This window comes from Octopus sinensis, linkage group LG16 (genome assembly GCF_006345805.1).
Source record: "Octopus sinensis linkage group LG16, ASM634580v1, whole genome shotgun sequence".
NCBI lineage: Eukaryota > Metazoa > Mollusca > Cephalopoda > Octopoda > Octopodidae > Octopus > Octopus sinensis.
Genome location: NC_043012.1, coordinates 3,651,629 through 3,674,099, shown reverse-complemented (window position 1 = coordinate 3,674,099; position 22,471 = coordinate 3,651,629). Strand labels below are relative to the sequence as shown.

At 36.1% G+C, this 22,471-nt stretch overlaps 1 protein-coding gene and 1 long non-coding RNA gene across 4 annotated transcripts in view; one reads left to right on the top strand and one right to left on the bottom strand.

Annotated features, from left to right (window-relative positions):
- Positions 1-21,411, top strand: part of LOC118766474 — a 70,251-nt gene extending 48,840 nt beyond the window's left edge. Inside the window, exons 3-5 of one of the 2 annotated variants that reach the window (XR_005002410.1) lie at positions 17,657-17,799; positions 19,600-19,731; positions 20,855-21,411. This is a non-coding gene — a long non-coding RNA (uncharacterized LOC118766474). Of the gene's footprint in view, positions 1-12,474; positions 12,660-17,656; positions 17,800-19,599; positions 19,732-20,854 lie in introns of those variants that run through there. The other variant, XR_005002411.1, reaches the window with a different exon arrangement.
- The window catches only part of LOC115220541 (homer protein homolog 2), a 207,674-nt gene that overhangs the window by 153,018 nt on the left and 32,185 nt on the right, over positions 1-22,471 (bottom strand). The window contains exon 1 of one of the 2 annotated variants that reach the window (XM_036509843.1): positions 3,485-3,605. The exons of the other annotated variant lie outside the window; for it this stretch is intronic. Within the exon in view, the coding sequence (XP_036365736.1) occupies positions 3,485-3,540 (56 nt within the window). The 5' untranslated portion in view covers positions 3,541-3,605. Of the gene's footprint in view, positions 1-3,484; positions 3,606-22,471 lie in introns of those variants that run through there. 2 annotated transcript variants of the gene reach the window in all.

The window sequence follows — 22,471 nt, the reverse complement described above, 5'->3', positions numbered from 1 at the left end:
TGAAGTAGATTTGGCTACTATTTTTAAAATTCTGAGCAACTACAGTGAGTGCGCTAGACTAAAAGCTTTATTGTATTTTGTTTTATCCTTTTATGTTCTGAGTTCAAGTCGGGGGGGTGTGAACATTATCTTTCAAAATAGATAAAAACAAGATCCAAGCAATCCCAAAGAATAACGGAACAAAAATCACCTTCAAGAGATTTTGAACTTGTGTTGGCAGCCTCATGGACTAGAGCACTATTACCACAAGTACTGGACTGAATTTGAACAAGTGGCCTTTATTTCTGGACAATGTATAGGGTGGTCCCAAAGTCTTGTCACTCCTTACCGAAAAGTAATAAGAACAACAGAGGAAAAATATAATAATACCAAACACATTAACTGGTTTTAGTATATTCACTTTCATTGACACTGTTACAGATCGAGAAGGTCTGTATGAACACCATTTTCGTGGCACAAAATGAGGCAATGCCACGTCCTGTGTGATATTTTATGAAGCTGTGCTTTGGTGATTGTTGCAAAGGCTGCCAAAACAGCATCCTTCAACTGTTGGGTACTCTGGTAATTGCTCTTGTGAAACCCTCTCCTTGAGAATAGAAAATTAAAACAATATTTACAGGTGGTGACAAGACTTTCCAACCACCCTGTACATCTCCAAGAACAAGACACCAGATGGTGAATAGAAAGCAAACTGACTGCAACATAGGGTAGATATCTTTTACTTGTTTCAGTCACTAGACTGCAGCCAGACTAAGGATTTTAGTCAAATCCACTCCAGTACTTTTTGTTTTGTTTTTGTTTTTTTAATTTTTGTTTGCTTGATTTTTTTTTGTTAGTCTTTTTGCTGAGCAGCTATGTTATGGGGACACAAACAAACCAACATCAGTTGTCAAGATACTGGATTGACAGACACAAAGACACACACACACACACACACACACATATACATATACAATGGCCTTCCACACAGTTTCCATTAACCAAATTTTCCCAGAGTTATAATAAGAGACACTTGCACAAGGTGCTGTACAGTGGGACTGAACTCAAAACCACATGGTTACAAAGCAAGCTTCTTAACCACACAGCTATGCCTGCACCTATATAAACATTTAAAAAAAATATTTCATCTCTATAAAGATGAGGTTAATAGTCCGAAAAATTATAATCTTATTAACAACAACTTATTTCAGACATTTAGATATTTAACGAGAAATATCAATTATGTATCAGAAAGCAAACTGGTCTGGTTTTTCACCCCTCGCCAATTATTCATTGTTAGTATTGATTTATTATGAGCAAATAAATAAATGAACATATAAATGAATAAAATATCCAGAAATCTGGAAGGAAAGAGGGGCAGTTGATTTAGTCAACTCCCCTGAGCGTAACTCCCAGACAACAGAATTTAACAGTTTAAAAAGATTTTCTTCTCACTGAAATGTTTATTAATTTAATGAAAAAATATTGGAAACAGCATTTAAAAAGAAAACGGATTGTAAAAAAACAAAAACAAAACAAAGAATAATAATGATAATAATAATCTTTCCCAAAATCGAAGAAAGATCAAACTGCCACATCTAGACTGTAATTCAATTCAGGATCTATAGCTCACAGACAGTTCGTATCAATCTTATCGTAAAGGTGGATGGAAGAGGGATGTTGGGGTTTCAAGAATATAAAAAGAAAGAAGAAAAGTGTTATCAGGAAGAATACCAGAAAGGATATTGTAGTAGTAAAGATCAACAGCTGGTCAATACATCTGTAACTAAAGGGACACCAATAGAGCTGCACCTTCTATGAACAGAACAGGATTGCAGGGTCACAAAGAAAATGCAAACTGCGCAAGTTCAGAGCCAACTCCATGCCTTCGGTCCCCAACCTGCAGCAGAGCCTTTCAAGTACGCATCAGAATGATCGGTCACAGCCGGACACCCCACATCCCATCTTCTTCTCCCATGTGATGTGCCTGGCCATCGTCAACAATGACAGAAAAACAAAGAGTTAAAATAACCGAAGAGAATAAAAGGATATTGAACTTCAGTAGGAATCAGTGCGAATACCACAATTTACCACAAATTTCATATTTAACTTGAGCTAACCCTAACTGAGCAGACAAGTGATCAAAGGTATTCCTTTCATGACCACCCAGTATTTTTGTATACCTAGAACTACAATGAATATTTTTTTTTTTAATGAGGCATGGCTGTGTGGTAAGAAGTTTGCTTTCCAACCACATGGCTTTGGGTTCAGTCTCACTGCTTGGCACCTTGGGGAAGTGTTTTCTACTATCGCCTTGGGTCAACCAAAGCCTTGTGAAAGGATTTGTGGATCTGATAGATGGAAAATGAAAGAAGCCCGTCGTGTGTGTGTATGTGTGAATGTTTATTTCCCCCACCATTATCTGACAATCACATAACTTAGCAGTTCAGGAAAAGAGACTGAGAGAACAATTATCAGATTTTAAAGAAAATAATGGGATCGATTTGTTCAGCTAAAATTCTTCAAGGCAACACCCTAGCATAGCCACAGTTGAATATCTAAAACAAGATAAAAGATAAGATGAAATTTTAGGAAGATTTGTCAGCTATTTCTAGCAGATTGAGTAACCACATAGAGACTTTCCACTTTGCTTGTTTGTAACATTTTAGATATTTTTTTTTTGATATATTTGATTTCTAGAAATATTAACTACTTAAGACACACTGGTGATATAAAGATTATTTACAAGGAATCCTTGCATATCCTTAAGAACAAATATCTTTTGTGAGATAAAAACAATAATAAGTGCCTGAAGTTTATGTAGAAAATATCCAAATATATGGATCCATAAGATGTGAACTGAAAATGAAAACAATCTCCAGAATAGCAGTTAAATCAGTATGAATATATTTTAATGCAGGAAGCATTAAATAACAATCTCAAATTAAAAATGCAATAAGTAGGGGGAAAAAAACAATTGGACACTGGATTATATTGCTTCAAATAATGGTGTACCCTTCCCAAAAATTTTGTAGCCTTCTTTCAATATTAGAAAATAATATTACAATTATTTCTACAAGAATGAGACAGGTTCTGGCCTTATCATGACCTCATCACCAAAGTACAAATTTCATCATACTTGTTGATTTAGCAACCAGAAACTCACTCAGTAAAAAGATGCAAAAATCTGTTGTGCAAGGAAATAGAATTAGCTGATTATTTCCATGAAAATGAAGGTGGTAGGAATGATAAGAGACACATAAAACTGAAACTGTAGGACTCTAATACTGCACATAAATTAATGCAGATTAATACATGGTATAGCACAAGGTTTATACATTTACAAAGAAGGCACAGTCGGATTGTTTCCAGTATCCATTTGACTAGTACTAATTTTATTGATCACCTAGCAAGCTGTCAAAATTAGAATGTAGTATGACCAAAATAATTACTACTTATTATATATATATATATCTGTGTATGTATGTATAAGATTGACACTTACCGGAAAGAATTTGTAATGCCATAGATCCTGCTGTTCTTCATTGTAAATAAAGTCATAGAAAGACAAAAACTCCATCCAACAGGGTATGAAATTTTAGTACACTGTGAGTGATATATCAACAGTAATCTCATATATAACTATAATGTAGTAGTAGTAGTAGTAGTAGTAGTAATAATCTCCCTTCAAAACAGGTCTCCTTTATCCCAATTAAACCTTCTATATGAATATAAAAGCTGTAAGTCTAGCAGCTGCTTTGTTTTATATAAATTCATTTTATATTTATTATTATTTTTTTCATATTTAATTCTCTTCAGTATGTGTTATTTATTAAACATCTCCCTATTCTGTTTGAAACAGTAAATCAAGCACGCGCACCCACAAACACACACACACACACACATAAATACAGAGATATACACACACAAAGGAGTCAAACTGATCTGGTATTATCCTTTCAATAGCTAGACAGAAATATGTCCTGGGGTCCTATAATGACAAAGTAATCACCTAAACAAAAACAATAAAGGGTGCGTAGTAAATAGATTAGTGGCGTTGATTTCTTTACGAGTCATTTGTGGATAAAGTGACACATGTGTGCATGTATGTGCTCATGTGTATGTGTGGGTACTCAGCGCATGTACACATGTCTGTGTGTGTTGAGTGAATACACATATATACTGAGATATAAAGTGAAATTCTCCAAAATTCACCCGTAATATATTTAACTACACATGTGCAGATGTATATTAAGTGCAAACTTGTATACACAGGTTATTATTTTGTTTTTAACTAGATATAAATACACACATACATATAATATCTTTATATATAAAACTAAAGTTGTGTGTCTGTCTCCTACGATTTAGATTCCTAACTACTCCCACATTTTGCGGTGCAGTGTAACCAAAAGCGGGTATCTTATAGTCGTGATTCATATCGAGCCCTTCTGGGTATTAGCGCGCGTCTACGATGAGTCTACAATTTAAAAAAAATTTACCATCATTTTTTCCCATTTTTAATGCATTTTTTTGCTATTATATAAGGGAAGTAACTCTCTAAAAATGTATTATTAAATCTCAGAACGTAAAAAGCTACAGTAACACCCCCCTTTGTGGTTAGCCATATTGAGATGGCTATTATACTTTACATCTCTAAAAATGCTTATATAGTTATTTCCCTTACAAACCCGAGCAACGCCAGGCGATACTGCTAGTATATATATTTATATACATACACATACATATATATATATACTACACATATATATACATAGATACATACATATATGCACACACATACATATAAATACATACATATATATACATGCTAAGACCCCCTTCGGTCATGACTGGCCATGGGATTACACCTTAAAAGTTACCCTCTCAGGCACAAGTCCGGGCAAGGTTGTTTCATGGAAGCCCAGCAGTCACCCATGCATACCAGTCTCCCCTCTCCACACCACCAATGTTATCCAAGGGTAAGGCAAAGGGGCCAATACAGCTTGGCACCAGTGACGTCACAACTCATTTCTACAGCTGAGTGAACTGGAGCAATGTGAAATAAAGTGTCTTGCTCAATCAAGAACACAACACGCAGCCCGGTCCGGGATTCGAACTCACAATCTCATGGTCATAAGCTTGACGTTCTAACCACTGAGTCATGCACCTTCACATATATATATACATAAGGGCATCCAGCTGTAGAAACACTGCCAGATCTGACTGGCCTGGTGCAGCCTTCGGGCTTGCCAGACCCCAGTTGAACCGTCCAACCCATGCTAGCATGGAAAGCAGACGTTAAACGATGATGATGATGATGACACATACATATATATAGATACATACACATATATATACATACACATACGTATATATACATACACATAACCGGGAAGATAGCTTTTGTGTGCAGCAGATGCACAGGGCCAATAAACATTGCAGATGCTCAGAAAACAGATTTCATCACATGTGAGGGGAAGAAACTAGAAGTAGTTGATAGCTTCTGCTACCTAGGTGACTAAGTCTGTAGTGGGGTGGATGCTCAGAGAGCGTTGTCACTAGAATAAGAATAGCTTGGGCAAAGTTCAGAAAGCTCCTACCTCTACTGGTGACAAAGGGCCTTTTACTCAGAGTGAAAAGTAGATTATATGATGCATATGTGCGAACTGCCATGCTACACAGCAGTGAAACATGGGCCATGACTGCTGAAGACGTGTAGGCTTGAAAGAAATGAAGCTAGTATGATCCACTGGATGTGTAATGTCAGTGTGCACACACAACAGAGTGTAAGTGTCCTGAGAGAAATGTTGGACATAAGAAGCATCAGATGTGGTGTGCAAAAGAGACGACTGCGCTAGTATGGTCATGTTCTGCATATAGATAAGGAGAGCTGTGTGAAGAAGTGTTACTCCTTAACAGTGGAAGGAACCCATGGAAGAGGGAGACCCAGGAAGAAACGGTATGAGGTGGTAAAGCATGACCTTTGAACATTGGGCCTCACAGAGGTAATGACAAAAGACCGAGACCTCTGGAGATATGCTGTGATTGAGAAGACCTGGCAAGGAAAGTGAGATCACGGTCATAGCCTACACCAGTGTTGCATAACCAGCCCATTTAAAAAATACCTTTGAATCATCAGGCGACACATAATGCTTGAGGAAACCTATTGAGTCAAGTAAAATCAAAATTCAAATCAAATCATAATCAAATTATGATTATATATCTTTATAAGGCTAAGCTAAACAATACCAACACTACCATCTATACTTTGTAGTAACACATTCTGTGAAAAGAGAAACATTAATTTTTATTTCAGGATTAATTTAAGATTAAATAATCCAGAACAAAAAAAAAATCAATTAAAAATTTTTTTTTTATTTTACTCCCTAATGATATAAACAACTGAAACAAGAACCAAACAAGGAACCTTCTACACGGTCAGTCAACCAACAAGGAACTGCAGCTGGAAAACCCTCTGACCACTCTGAATAAAAGACAGGATGGTCATAAGTGGAAGACATTCAATGATAGGTCTACTCTTTTACTTGTTTCAGTCATTTGATTGCAGCCATGCTGGAGCACTGCCTTTAGTCGAGCAAATCGTCCCCAGGACTTATGGTGGGGGGGGGAAGGGCTGATGAAATTTACTACAGTAGACTAGATTTAAATAAAATTACCAAAGTAAAGAACAAGGTAATTTGTGGAGAGAATGACAAAGAAATATAGTAGATGAACAATATATCACAGTTGATCTAATCTGCATATAGAATGATAACAAAAGTACAGAAGGCACTATTGTTATAAATCTGGGATGATTTGATGTGTATAAGCTAACAAAACATATTGGATATGTATCACCAATCAGACCTGAACTGGTGTCAGTATAAATTCATAAATAACAAAGTACAGTGAATATATTATATATAACTGGGTTGATTTGATGTGAATATCAATTAAAATGAATGCAAGGAGCTAAAAGAGCTGGGACTACAAAGCAGGATCACACTTAGAAAAGTGTATTTAGAAAAGTGGTGGTGGAATATGTAAATACGAGACAATGAAGCTGATGATGATAATGAGGATGATTAGGAGGAGGATTAATGAGGAATAAGAGGATGAGGACATACAGGTTTAATATACATATTAAATATAGAGCTTCTAATTGGTTTGTATACCTCAAACGCTTTTCATGAAATAATTGTTTCACACCCAATACAAACATAATTATTAATAGAAAAGAAATGCAAACACATCTAGAAATCATACACACACACACACACACACACACACACAGAGTCAGTTTTAATTATTTCTTCACATGGTTGTGATAGAAAGAAAGGGTTAGTGTACTTTTAATTCTGGTCATACTGATCAGATTTTTTTAATTATTTAATCTAAGGAGGAAGAACAGTGCCTGTAGCCTTCTAAAGCTATAGAGTTTAGGGATAATTGACTTCATGGTAGATTTGTAAATAATTTCATAGCTTTTTTTTTTAGATCATCCAAACTTATATTTTTCAGATAGAGGATGCAAAAACTACATGTCCTTTAAAAAAATTTTTTTAAAGAGAGCAGTATGTGATTTAAAGGTAGTTTGGTTGCTATTTCTTGTTGGGCAAATGACTGTAAAAAAAAGGATTCCTCTTTGGATGTTGATTATTGTAGTGGTGGTCATAGTGTTTAACTGCAGGTCAGCCTTGATTCAGTATACCTGCAATCAAAGATGCTCCAACCATAACCACTGTACCTCACTTTTGTTCAGGCAATATATCTAAGATTATATCATTATCAAATGTATTCAGCTTATTTTTTAAGATAGTAATGTATAATTTGAGGGGATTTGGCTACTATTTCTAGCTAGTTGAGTGAATGTGTAGAAGCTTCCTATTTAGCTTGTTAATGAGTAAATAATATTGATGATCACCTGTTTTTTTTTTTGTCAGAATATTAAACATGTCATCCACTGACTAAAATAAAATCTCTAAATAAAAAAAAAATATAAAATAAAAAAGAACAAATAGTTATAAATAATTTTATAAAGTTTTCAATCAATATTTCTAAATACATAATATTGAAATTAGGTCTCCATTTCCAAATACAGCCAGCAGTAAGAAATTAAATTTCTTTTACTAGTTTGTTATCAATGACGAATGGCTGGAATGACATTTATTTGAAATAAATAAAAATTATGCCCATACATACAGGCTTGTCCTTTACAAGTGCTGCCAATGCCACATAAAAAGTGCTCGTGCCACTGCTGCATAAATGCACCTGTGCTAGAGGTACGTAAAAGGCATCCAATACACTCTATAAAGTGGTTGGCATTAGGAAGGGCATCCAGCTGTAGAAACCATGCTACAAGAGTCAGAGTCTGGACAGCCCTCCAGCTTAACAGATCCTGTCAAACTGTTCAACCCATGCCAGCATGGAAAACGGACATTAAACAATGATGATGATGATGATGATGATGCTCATAGCAAAGTCAATATACTCTTTTACTTGTTTCAGTCATTTGACTGTGGCCATGCTGGAGCACCGCCTTTAGTCGAGCAAATCGACCCCAAGATTTATTCTTTGTAAGCCTAGTACTTATTCTATTGGTCTCTTTTGCCGAACTGATAAGCTACGGGGACATAAACACACCACCATCGGTTGTCAAGCGATGATGGGGGGACAAACACAGACACACAAACATATATACACACACACACATACACACATACACACACACACACACATATATATATATATATATATATATATACATACATATATACGATGGGCTTCTTTCAGTTTCCATCTACCAAATCCACTCACAAGGCTTTGGTCGGCCTGAGGCTAAAGTAAAAGACACTTGCCCAAGGTGCCACACAGTGGGACTGAACCTGGAACCATGTAGTGCGTAAGCAAGCTACTTACCACACAGCCACTCTTACGCCTATGATTGATTGATTGATTGATTGATTGATTCTAGTTTCAGCTTATGAGCTGTGGCCATGCTGGGGCACCGCCATTTATGCTGGGGCACCGCCATTTTGGTACATTGTGAACATTTTTGGTACAAACCCTTCTGAGACTGCTTCTGGTTCTATGATACAGGCTTATTGTTTTACAGTGATCTACATTAAAACCTTCCATCAAAATTCAGTGCTAATTGTATTCTAAATGCTAATTAATAATCAAGTCAAGTCGAATGTGGGGGCATGCGTCATTGCAGCATGTTGCTGCATTCACCATTTTCTGGTATTTTCTCATTCCTTCCAGACAAGCTGTCAAACAGAGTTCCAATCAGTTCTCATATCTCTGCGAAATACCTCCTCATCTATCATGACCATGGGGCAGTTTTTCTTGCCAAGTGAGTGAATGTTTTAAGAAGTGTTCTCCTTTCCCTGTGTGAGGAAGTGGAACCATTTGGCCTTAGACACACTTAGGCCAAGACAAGATTCCAGTCCTTCGTTGACTTCTTGGGGGACTCCACCTTGTCTGTCCCTGTCGCAGGTGAGAATGTCAAAGCTGTTGACTGCTTCACTTATCTCAGTATTAGCTTAATAATGATAAAATTATTTTACTAAATTCATTATTTTCATAATTAATTGAAATAAAGACAGTGTATTTTAAAAGAAATAGGTGAAGGGTCAATGACCATTTCTCGGCAAGATGGATTTCAAACCACAATATGAGAACCACATTCATCCATTTCTTTCCATCTTATGTACAACAGGCGGGAGTTTTGTAAATGCAATCAGTGCTTTGTGGAAGGTGAGTTTTTTCCAAGAGGATGCTCCTGCCCAACATTAATCTCTCAGTCAACAAATAGTACTGGAACCTGTTATCAACCAGGCAGTCTCGCTTGTCCAGGTAAGTAACACTAATTATAGTACAGTAAATAAAGTAGTTTAAGATCTCAGCAATATTATTTCTGTTTGAATCAAGCAAACAAACTGTTGTTAATGCTGAAAATATGTTTTGTACTTCTTGTATTAAAAACATATTTAAAAAAAAGACGAACTCTTGTAAGACTTCTGAAAAATTGTTCTTTAGACTTCTTAAGATCAGAATTACAGTAAACACACAGTGGTGTGGATAAGAGGTTTGATTCACAATCACAGTTTAAGAGGTTGTTTGTTCTTTTATATGGCATCTTAAATTAGAGGTTTCAAATTTTGGTGCAAGGCCAGTAAATTTTAGAGGAAGTGGGTAAGTCAATTACACTGACCCCCAGCACATGACAGGTACTTTATTTTATCAATCCCGAAAAAATGAAAGGCAAAGTCAACTTCAGTGGAATTTGAACACAAAGCATAAGAAGCCAGAAGCAACGCCATTAAGCATTTTATCTGATGCTTTAACAATTCTACAAGCTTGTCAAAGAGAACAGTGAAACTAAGAGTCAAAATGAACAAATTTCAGTGCACACAGACACACACACACACACACACACATCAATTTATGCTTGTTGATTACAATAATTTGACATCAATATCCATTGCTTCTACGAAATTCAGACAAAAAAAAAGTTGTTTGTATTTTCATCAGATGCACTACTATTAAAGGAGGTTTATAATCAATATGGTATTGCATAGAGAGGTTTTGATTTGTACAGACTTGCAAGTCCAATGTATTAAACAATCCAATGTTATTATTGACTGATAAGGTAAAGGAGAGTCATCTGAGAGAGAGAGAGAGGGCAGAGGGAGGGAGAGAAAGTGAGAAAGATGAGAGAGAGAGAGAGAGAGAGAGAGAGAGAGAGAGAGAGAGAGAGAGAGCATAAAGCTATATATTTTAGGAAGGGACTGGGGTGTGTTTTGTCACACTCAGGCTTTTCTCTAAGTTATATAAAACATACCTGATGAAGAATGCCTGAATAAGGAATTGAAACTGAAGCGGAAATAACAGAGAAGGAGCTCACTTATTCCTATTTTCACACCATTTGTTATAAATGAAATCTAGAAATATTTTACATAAACCAGAACTGAATGGATATTATTATTATTTTTTTTTTCCAGTGGTAACACTAACTTTCAATGGAAGTAAAATATGAATTTGTCAAAATATGCCATTAGTTTCTATAAACAAATTGCAGATGTCAGACTACATACACACACATGAAAAATAAATATATACAGTATTAAAAATATGTATTTGATATATTTGGTATGTAGAAATTATTCCTCTATTTAGGTTAAAAGATAGAAAAAATTATGAGTTGTAATGTCATTAGAATACCAGCCTGGACAAAGGGTCAATGTTACACACCCCATCCAAGACCAATCACCACAGCTGCTAGCACTGAATCCATGAGAAAACACTTGAATTTCAATAGACTATAAGACAGATATTTTCTTCTTTGGCCAAGCCCTCATCTTTTCAAGTTTCACTTATAAGGGAAGATAAGGATTAAGAGGAACATGCTACCCTCTCCTCTCCACCTCAGTAAATTTGTTGAAAGATGAATGAGAATGCAAACATGGTCTGAGTAAAGGAGCCAACTTTCAGAATGCAAATCTAGATGAAAGAATGAGAGCTGAAAGAGGATGCTTTTGTTAGAGTAATCCAGAATCTGTGAGGTTCCTTCGCTGGTCTTATGTGATGGCCCTTCTCTCAGGACAAAACTCTAAATTATTTCTAGAATGCATACAGTGTAACACCATTCTTGCCTTATCTTAACTGATTTCAATGTAAATCCCAATGCCACTTCTAACACTGTCTATGTAATGTCCCATCATCCATTGCTCTTGTGGCAAATAATAAATCCTTATTGGGAATACAAAGAAATACAGTTCAGCATTGTAAGCAGTATAAACCAACAAGGTAACCAGTATACAGTTAGAAATAGTGGCCAAATCTCCCTCAAATTGCACACTACAGAAAAACAAAAAAATAAAATAAAAGGACACATTTAATAATGTAGTCTCAGATACACTATATCAGGAAAAAAAAGGGCATGGTTGGAACATCACTGATCATAGGTTTTCTCAATTAGGGTTGACATGAGTTAAACAAAAAAATGTGGACAGCATACAATTGATGAATGCTTCATTTGCTAGCCATGCTCAGGACATATTGAGATTAAAGGAAAAGAACAAAAAACACCTTATAAAATATAGTGGTTAAAAACAAAAGAAAAATAAGCACTCATGCTGGCACCCAGTACGCTCTGTAAAGTGATTGGCACAGGAAGGGCATCCATTCATAGAAACCATACCAAAACAGACAACTGGAGCCTGGTGCAGCGCTCTGGCTTGTCATCTCTTGTCAAACTGTCCAACCCATGCCAGCATGGAAAACGGATGTTAAATGATGAATATCATTTACTGTCTTGTGAAATTAAATTTAGGGATACTTTATTATTTTATAGTTTACAGTCATAATTGCAACTCCAAACAAATTAGTTTATAGCAAAATTGAAGAAATAGAAAGTATTGCACCAAAACTCTAAATAATTTCCAGAATGCATAGAGAGTAACATCATTCTTGTCTTTTATTCTTTAGCTGGTTCCATTTATTGGTCTGTGAATCTGCTGAAGAACTGCCTTGGATGTAGAGTTTAGCTGATCAAATTGCTCCTAGTATCCATCTATATATTTTCACCAAACTGTTATATATGTTAGAAGAATGTAATCAAATCAATACTAGTTCTTAAAGATATATGTATGCACGTGCACACACACACACACACACACACACACACACACACACACCTGATTGTCATCAAGATGAGGGAATCAAAAAATATATTCATTATGAACCAAATCTTAAATGTTCAATCTTGGATTTAAATTTTTAGTCATCTGAAGAAAACATTTTTTTTCATGATGCAACTGATTTGTTCATCAATAAAAAAAATGTGTCTGAAACAGATGTAGTGAAGCTCAACCCATCTGTGTTCATATTGTGTGTGTGTGTGTGTGTGAGTGTGTGTGTATCATCATCATTTAATGTCTACTTTCCGTGCTGGCATGGGTTGGGCAGTTTGATTGAGGACTAGAAAGCCAGGAGGCTGCACCGTGCTCCAATCTGATCTGGCAAGTTTTCTACAGCTGGATGCCCTTCCTAACACCAACCACTCCAAGAGTGTAGTGGGTGCTTTTTACATGCCACTGGTATGGGGACCAGTCAGGCTCATAGGAGCTAATCAATATATATATATATATATATATATATATATATATAAAACACTTTCCATCTACCAGTTTCACTCAGAAAACATTGGTTGACATAGGGTTACAGAAGAAGGTATTTGCCCAAGGTGCCAAGCAGTGCAATTGAACCCAGAACTATGTAGCTGCAAAGCAAACATCCAAACCACACGGCCATACCTACACCTATGTTTGCCTAAAACAAAAATGGCTGAAATTTACAAAGCTTAAGCCACTACCGATGTCAGAGTATTTGCCAAGGACTTACTAATTTTAATCCAAACATTTACTAATTTGAATCAAAACTAGTTCAATACAACTGTGTCAATGTGGACTTAACTAAACACATCAGTCGATATTTATTTCAAACAAAATGACAACTACTGGAGGGTTTTTGCTTGTTTTTTTTTATTCTGATCTGTTTTTTTAGAGTGAGATTTAAAATGAGAAACTTATCAATGGCAGATGAAAATTTCACTTTAATGAAAAGGTGCAGGTGTGGTTGTGTGGTAAGATGTTTGCTTCCCAACCGCATCGTTCTGGGTTCAGTCCCACTGTGCGGCAACTTGGGCAAGTGTCTCTACTATAGTCCCTGTCTGACCAAAACCTTGTGAGTGGATTTTGGTAGAAAGAAACTAAAAATAACTCATTGTATATATATGTCTGCCTGTTTGTGTTTGTTCCCTTTCACTACTTGATGACTGGTATTGGTTTGTTTACATCCTCGTGGTTTGGTAATTCAGCTTAAGACACCAATAGAATAAGCACAAGGCTTAAAAAAACTAAAAAAAAATAAGCACTGGAGTCAATTTGTTTGACTATAACTCTTCAAGGTGGTGCCCTAAAAGGCTGCCATCCAATGACTGAAATAAATGAAAGATATAAGATTCTTTCCTATGAGATCTCTATATTTGATATTTGAAAATACATAGATTTCATTGACACATTTCTAATTGTTTGACCTATTTAGCGATGTTTTCTTTAATACTTAATTTTAAAGAAAGAGTGGAAGTAGCTAGAAAGGAGAACAACAGACCAGACACTCTAAAGTACTTGAGTACCTCACTTTAAATCACATTGGGGTTTATTTCTGTAGTTTATTTTTCTATTATTTATACATTTGGTGAAGGCGCATGGTTCAGTGGTTAGAGTGTCGAACTTACAATTGTGTGATTGTGAGTTTAAATCCTGGACCAGGCTGCGTGTTGTGTTCTTGAGCAAGACACTTTATTTCACGTTGCTCCAGTTCACTCAGCTGTACAAATGAGTTGTGACATCACAGGTGCCAAAATGTATCGGCCATTGCCTTTCCCTTGGATAACACTGGTGGTGTGGAGAGGGGAGGCCGGTATGCATGGGCGACTGCTGATCTTCCATAAATAACTTTGCCTGGACTTGTACCTGGGAGGGCAACTTTCTAGGTGCAATCCCACAGTCAGTCATGACCAAAGAGGGTCTCAGTATACAGATGTATTAGTATAATGCTCGGGAAGTGAAAAAGTATTTAACGTTTCGAGCTTACGCTCTTCCACAGAAAGGAACACAAAGAAACAAGGAGAGAAAATAAAGAATGTGTAGTGGCTAGTGATATATATATATATATTAAATATACTCTTTTACCTGTTTCCGTCATTTGACTGCGGCCATGCTGGAGCACCACCTTTAGTTGAGCAAATTGACCCCAAGACTTATTCTTTGTAAGCCTAGTACTTATTCTATTGGCCAAACCGCTAAGTTACATAGACGTAGACACACCAGCATCGGTTGTCAAGCGATGTTGGAGGAACAAACACAGACACACAAACACACATATATATACATATATATGACAGGCTTCTTTCAGTTTCCATCTACCAAATCCACTCACAAGGCTTTGGTCAGCCCGAGGCTATAGTAGAAGACACTTGCCCAAGGTGCCACTCAGTGGGACTGAACCCGGAACCATGTGGTTGGTAAGCAGGCTACATACCACACAGCCACTCCTGCGCCTATATATATAAACAGTAAGATCTTGTAAGTAAAAGTATTGACAAAAACAGCAATAAATTAGTAAAAGTCAAAAAGTAAGAGAATCCTCAAAACTAAATGTTCAAAATTTTAATTGATTTTCCAACAAGAAACACATACACACACAAATAAAAATAATAATAATAATAATACCAGCAACAACAACAAAATCAAAATAAATTAAGTTGCAGTTTTTGATAATGATATAGTGCATGAAGCGGTTTCAGTTTGGAGTCCTGGAGATTTTTCTCCAATAAATAGATTCTGTAATGAAGACATCAAAAGAAGCATTTTAAAATAGACACACTCATACTCTCATTTGATGAAACAATCATTAATGAAGTTGCTGTTCTTGTTGTTGTCATTGTTGTTATTGTGACTTAAGTTCATGGCAGAAATAAGTGATATTTGCTATCAGTAATGTGTCTAAGCCAAAACAACAACAACAGCAAAAAGAAAAAAAAAAGGAAACAAGAAAGAAAAATACCATTTTACTCCAAAATTGAAACAAAATGAAACAAAAACAAAAACAAAACAAACTTCAAATTTCAATGAATGTCTTTCTAAAATAATCGATTACCAGTTGTCTTTGAGAGAAAAGTCTGGAATTTAACAGTTGGCAAATAAGAATTCTTAAAGTAACAATAAGATGGTGGAGGTGAGGTGGGGAACGAAAGAAAAATGAAACTCTGAAAACCACAGCAGAAAAGACTACAGGAAGAATTTAGAATCGAAATAATGGTTACGTTACAGATTCTTCCTGTAAGTCTATGCAGGTGCACGAGGGGATTATGTATGTGCAGCAAGTATATGTTTGTATGTTGCATGTTGAATAGGCATGCACATTGCATATGCATGTACGTGGGGAGTATGTACACGCGTGTATATGTATATATGTGTGTGTGTGTGTGTGTGTATTTATGTGCAATGCAGAATGGGTCTTAACTTTTGTTAGACCATAAATAGATAAATTATGTTCATTTTTTTTTAAAGCCTAGCAAAACAATACGAGTATCTGTAATAGAGAGGAGAGAGAGAGAGGGTGAGAGAGAGGGAGAAAGACAGAAGGGGAGAGGGAGAGAGGTAGTGAAAGTAGAGAGAGTGAGATCGGATGAGAGGCAAAGTATGAGATCAAATGAAGGGGGAGAGAGGAGACTGCGAGATAAAGTGTGAGTGTGAGGCTGAACGATATATATATATATAGTGTGTAAGACAATGTGTATGTGCAAGAGAGAGAGAGAGAGAGATAGTGTGTGAGACTGAGTGAGAAAGAGAGACTGTGAGATAAAGTGGGAGTGGGAGACATAGTGAGAGGATGTGTGTGAATGAGAGAAAGAGAGAGAGAGAGTGCATATATAAGAAAATGTGTGTGTGTGTGAGAGAATGTGTAAGAAAATGTGTGTGAGTGAGAGAGATTGAGTGAAAGATGATTGTGACTGAAGGAAATTATGACTATTTCATTCAGTCTTTCTTTCAGCCACTACATCTAGTGGTCTCTCAATCATAGGTAGGGGTCAAGTGATTATTTTAACTGAAGCAGCCTGTGAGGTCTGAGGCTTTAGTCTATCAATATGGTTTTTAGTTGATAGGAGATAAATCTCTTCTGGCTAAGATGCTCCTCAATTGTAGGTAACATTTCCAAATGGCAGCTCAGTGGTGCACCAAGAAGCTATAAAACTGAAGATGTTTATAAAGACTGCTAAGGTTGCCTCCATCCATTGATCCATTAAAAAAAACCAGCAGACAGTCGAGGCTTCTGATTCCAAGAGGGTCTCTTCTTCATTAACCCTTCTGATACCAACCTGCCTGAAACCGCCTCTGGCTCTGTAGTACAAATGTTTAGTTTTCAAAAGCTCTGAATTAGAATCTTTCACCAAACCTTAGTCACAATTTATGTTCCTAACACTTAATGATAACTAAATTATTTTACTAAATTCTTTGTTATATTTAAAATTAATTGAAAGAAACATAAAGCATCTCAACAGAAATCATCATCATCATCATTATCATTTAACATCCGTTTTCCATGCTAGCATGGGTTAGACAGTTTGACTGGGGTCTGAGAAGCCAGGAGGCTGCGCCAGGCTCCAGTCTGATCTGGCAGTGTTTCTACAGCTGGATGCCCTTTCTAATGCCAACCACTCTGTGAGTGTAGTGGGTGCTTTTTACATGCCACCGGCACAGGGGCCAGAGTATGCTGGCAACGGTCACGATCGGTTGATGCTTTTTACGTGCCACCGGCACGGAAGCCAGCGAAGGCAGCACTGGCATTGGTCACGTTCGGATGGTGCTTTTTATGTGCCACCAGCATGGGTATCACATCTACAATTGCATTTGATTTTTATTTTGATGTTGATGTACTTGACTCAATAGATCTCTTCAAGCACAGCAGGTCGCCCCTCAATCCAAAGTAAGCACCGCAGACCATCCTGCGATCCACTTTGTAAAATGCACTTATGAACTACCCATCAAACAACATAGCAAATTTAAGTAGCAATTCTATATTTACTTTTAATTTTGGATTCAAGGTCCACTCTATGGCTCAAGAACTTCTCCAGCTGCCCTGACACAATAAAGCATTCAGTCCTTTTTCTTCAATTAAACACCAAACAATGAGTTGATGCTAATGAAGGAGACTCTACAGGGTCACTCAATCTGCTAGAAATAACAGGTAAATCACCTTCATGTCAGATCCTACTTTTTTTTTAAAAAGGCTCACTGGATAATGTGCTCATGGGTTCTCTGTACACAGGATGCTCTAGGCAGGAATATCTTTGATCATAGGTTTGCCCAATAGAGTTGACTGGTAGTGTGGGGGGGGGGGGGGTAAACTAATCTTTCTCTTCCAAGGAAACAATCATAAACAACCACTTCCTTTATTTCCTTCAGTTTCTTGACTTTCTCAGTGACCCCCAGTACAATTTTTATACACACAGATCTAGGGGACATACATACAGATCTAGGAGAGATACTCTGACTACAAAACGGAACCATACAGCTGTAAAGTGAACTTTTTAACCATACATCCATGTTTATAACTTGGAAGTTAAACAACACCTTCATTCATTTGATCATTGTATGTCTACAGCAATATATCTGATCAATCTACATTAGGAAAATACCCAATTCCAGTCAGAACCTGATCATATGAATGAAGAATATATATAGGTGTAGGAGTGGCTGTGTGATAAGTAGCTTGCTTACCAACCACATGGTTCTGTGTTCAGTCCCACTGTGTGGCACCTTGGGTAAGTGCCTTCTACTATAGCCTCGGCTGACCAAAGCCTTGTGAGTGGATTTGGTAGACAGAAACTGAAAGAAGCCCGTCGTATATATGTATATGTATATATATGTATGTGTGTGTGTTTGTATGTCTGTATTTGTCCCCACCCCCCCAACATCACTTGACAACCAATGCTGGTGTGTTTATGTCCCATAATTCAGCGGTTCGGCAAAAAAGACTGATAGAATAAGTAATAGGCTTACAAAGAATAAGTCCCGGGGTCGATTTGTTCGACTAAAGGCGGTGCTCCAGCATGGCCGCAGTCAAATGACTGAAACAAGTAAAAGAGAAAGAGAGAAAAGAGTAAACTACTCAACTGTAACTATAACAGAATACATTCACAGAAGACTGGAAATCCTGGTTCTACTCAAAGAGTAAGTAACAAGGTTCAGATCTTTTAGCAGCCAATAACATCAAAGATTTTACTTCCAACAAGATAATTCTAACATAACTAATTCTAAATCTCTAAACCTATCCATTTCTCATATTAACTTATCCTAACACTTCAGAATTAACCATTGTCAGTGCTCTTGTACTTAAAATGGTTTAGCATGTTATTAGAATTACTATTTAGAATCTGTAAAAGCCTTCATTATTGCTAGCAGCAGTAATGGAATTGATAAGCTTCCTTCTCTTCAGCTTGCATACAGATCATCACTAAAACTTCCCAATGTGTTCAATCTGTTTAAAGTGGTAAACCTATGTTATTTCTGGCAAAAGCTAAAAGCAAATAAAAACATCAAAAACAACCAAGCAGAAAAACTACCTACTCTTAATTTTACACCTTGTAAGTCACACAAGCCTTCGTCCTCTCTTTCCCAGACTATCTGGAAATCTGTGGTTTTTCTCTTAAAATCTACCAATGATACACTCATTATTTACCAGTGAAGTTTAGTTTATTGTCTTCACATATGCATCTTCTTATGATGACTCATTCCAGTCAAACTACTACAATAAATACACCATTGATTGCATCCAAGAACTATTCACCGCTTCCTCAACATATACAAAAACACATACACACAAGCATGCATGCAATTACATACGCTCACTTGGTGACACATACCATGATGGAGTGTAGCTGACAAAACGTTGCTTGTGAAGTTGCTATCACACAAAGATAGATTTTTTTTTTTTTTTTTTTTTCACAGTATAATGTTCATATCTTGATTTACCATTTCCAAACAGGAAGGAGAATGTGTAATGTTTATCGAGAAGTAAGTTCAAACAAGGAAAAAGACTGGGAGGAAAAAAGCCAAGCCGAACCTGTTTAGCAACCTCAGCAATGTTGAAACAATCAGGACTAAATCAAATGGAAAGGTAGTACATAGGTTTTACAAAATGCTCAGAGCACACGTGCACCCCACCCACCCACACACACTATAAGTAAAAATGATCAAATATTAACTGTAGTGGGATTTAGCCAAACATGCCAGGTGACAGAGTGTAATGTTTAAATCTGTAGTATGAATTTTTCTAATTTCATTACAAGATGGTTTCCAGTGTTCGATTTTTAATTGTTTTCCCTCCACTTATGAAGGCATTTACTTGAAGGATAACATGTAGTTATGGCAAATGTTATTGCATAGGCTTAAATCAGCTCTAATTGAGCATATGTATGATCAAGGACATTCCAGCCATGATCATCCTGTTTCTTTTTACATCTAGGACTATATCCTCTAATGAGTCCTTTTTGTTTAAGCTGGTAGGAGACTTGGTTACTATTCTAGCAGATTGGTTACTATTTGAGTAGAACCAGGATTTCCAGCAATCACATAAAGGCTACTTCACTGACTCACTTATGTCCAAGTTGAAAGTGGTGGTAGTGGTGGTGGTGATGATGGTGGTAGTAATGGTGATGAAGATGGAGGGGGGTAGTGGTGATGATGGTGACAGTGGTGGTGATGGTGTCAGATTTTTCTCACATCATGTCTACTATTTTAATAAAAGAGAAAAAAAAGGTAAGGACAAGAACAAAGTAGATAGTGTAGTCCTAGATTCCCCTAAAAAGACAAGATACTCATGACTAGGATACTTTTCATCAGAGGTCAGCTGAATCAGGGCTGGTCTAGCTCAAGCTATAACACTGATCATTTTACAGAGGTTACAAGGGGCATTTTATCATGTCACCAACACAAGAGAAACTTCCAAGTTCTCAGCAGCCCCAAAGGAATTCACTCATTTGTTACCTCCATTCATTCGTCAACCACTTTACAGAGTGTCCTACCCCTTTTCAGAATAGGTTAGTTAAGTACCAGATCATTTCAGCAGGTTACTTGTGATTGACCAGTATGTTACCCAATAGCATAATGAATGGAAATGAGCCGAGAGAAATAGCCCAGAATGGCTAGTGGAATATTTTTGCATGAAAAGGACAAATGTGGGTATATTACATAACATACAAGATAAATTCTTGCTTTATTGGAATTATATCTGCTTCCAGATATGGTAGATCAATGGCTTGGTGACAAGTGGTACCAACACCAAATGGCAAGTGGAGGAATTCTCCAAAATTGACACGCCATTAAAGAAATGACCATCTGAGTAAGTTACTAGTGTGATAAACAAATATACTAGTCAATAATTTAATAGAATAAGTTGACATCTTCATGCTATTCACCTTCAAAATATTATTATTAATATCAATAAAAATCAATATCATTTATTACAAACTTTTTTTTTTTAGATGTATTGATCTCACAATAAAAATAATAATTTCCTGAATTGCAACAGAGGTTTTTAATAGCAACACTAGCCCCTCCCCCTATCTATCTATCTCTTCATCCCAACGTTTTATTGCTCATCTGTGAGTTAAAAATGGTACTTTTTATATATTTTTTTAAGAAATAAAAGAGGATATTGGCTAGTAGGATGCAATGAAATGACAGTTGAGAGTTAAATTGATGATCTTTAAACAAAGACTCTAGAAGATTCATTACAAGAACACTATGTCACTCAGGAATGATACAAAACAATACATAAGAAATTTCCAATCAGTGATTTCAGATTGAATATATTATTTTCATAACTGAAAAATTAATCACAAATAAAAGAGAAAAATATTATTTCTTTCTTTGTATAGATGAAAAATTATCATGTTATTCAAAATCATCTTTACAAACATATATAAGACATTTCTGCTTCTCTCTCTGTTGTATGAAACTAATAAATAAAATCTTTTATTGTATCTTGTCTTCTGTGAGTGGGAGAAGGAATGTATTAAGCAAAGATAGAAAATCCCAATAACAAAGACTAAATTAGAAAACATTGAAGGAAATAATTACAATATATATTTATTTAAAATACAGTTATATGCATTATTTGTAAACATTATAAATTAAGTTATTGAAGCAATGCATACACCCACTGACGAATGCACACATTTGCATAAATATACACAAACACACACACACACACAGAATGTAAATTGATAAAATAATATCGTTATTTTGCAGACAAAGTTTGAAAGAGATTGAAAGGAATTCCACATTTGATTTAACAAACATATTAAATAAAATTATCAGACAATAAAGTTATTAAATGTAATTAATTTCTAAAACTAGCGAGTAATGCAATAGAAAGCCATTTAAATGTCTGTCTTCTCATTAACAATCCAGTAATTGCACTTCTTTGATATTCAATCTCACATCCGCTGTATTGCATGTCGCAAGTAATTAAACAAAGGATTTCAATACTGTTCGAGATAATAAGTTGAAAAACAGATTAGCTACTTTATGGATTTTCACTAAACACTACTTCGAACCTACTTACTATAAAACTCCATCTATCTACACACGATTTGCTACGGTTGTACAGAACAGTCAGACCAGAACATGACAGAGGGCTGCACCACAAAGATGCATCTGATCACAGCTAACTTGAACAAGTTGTGTGAATTACAGAAAAATGACTGGATTATGGTTGGCCCTGAACCTGAAAAACAAATGTTGTTCAAGTGAAATATAACTGAGACAAGAAGTAATGGATACATAAAGTGCAAATGTCATTCAGATAATATTAATATACAGGAGTTTTAGAAAAAATACACCATCATCATCAT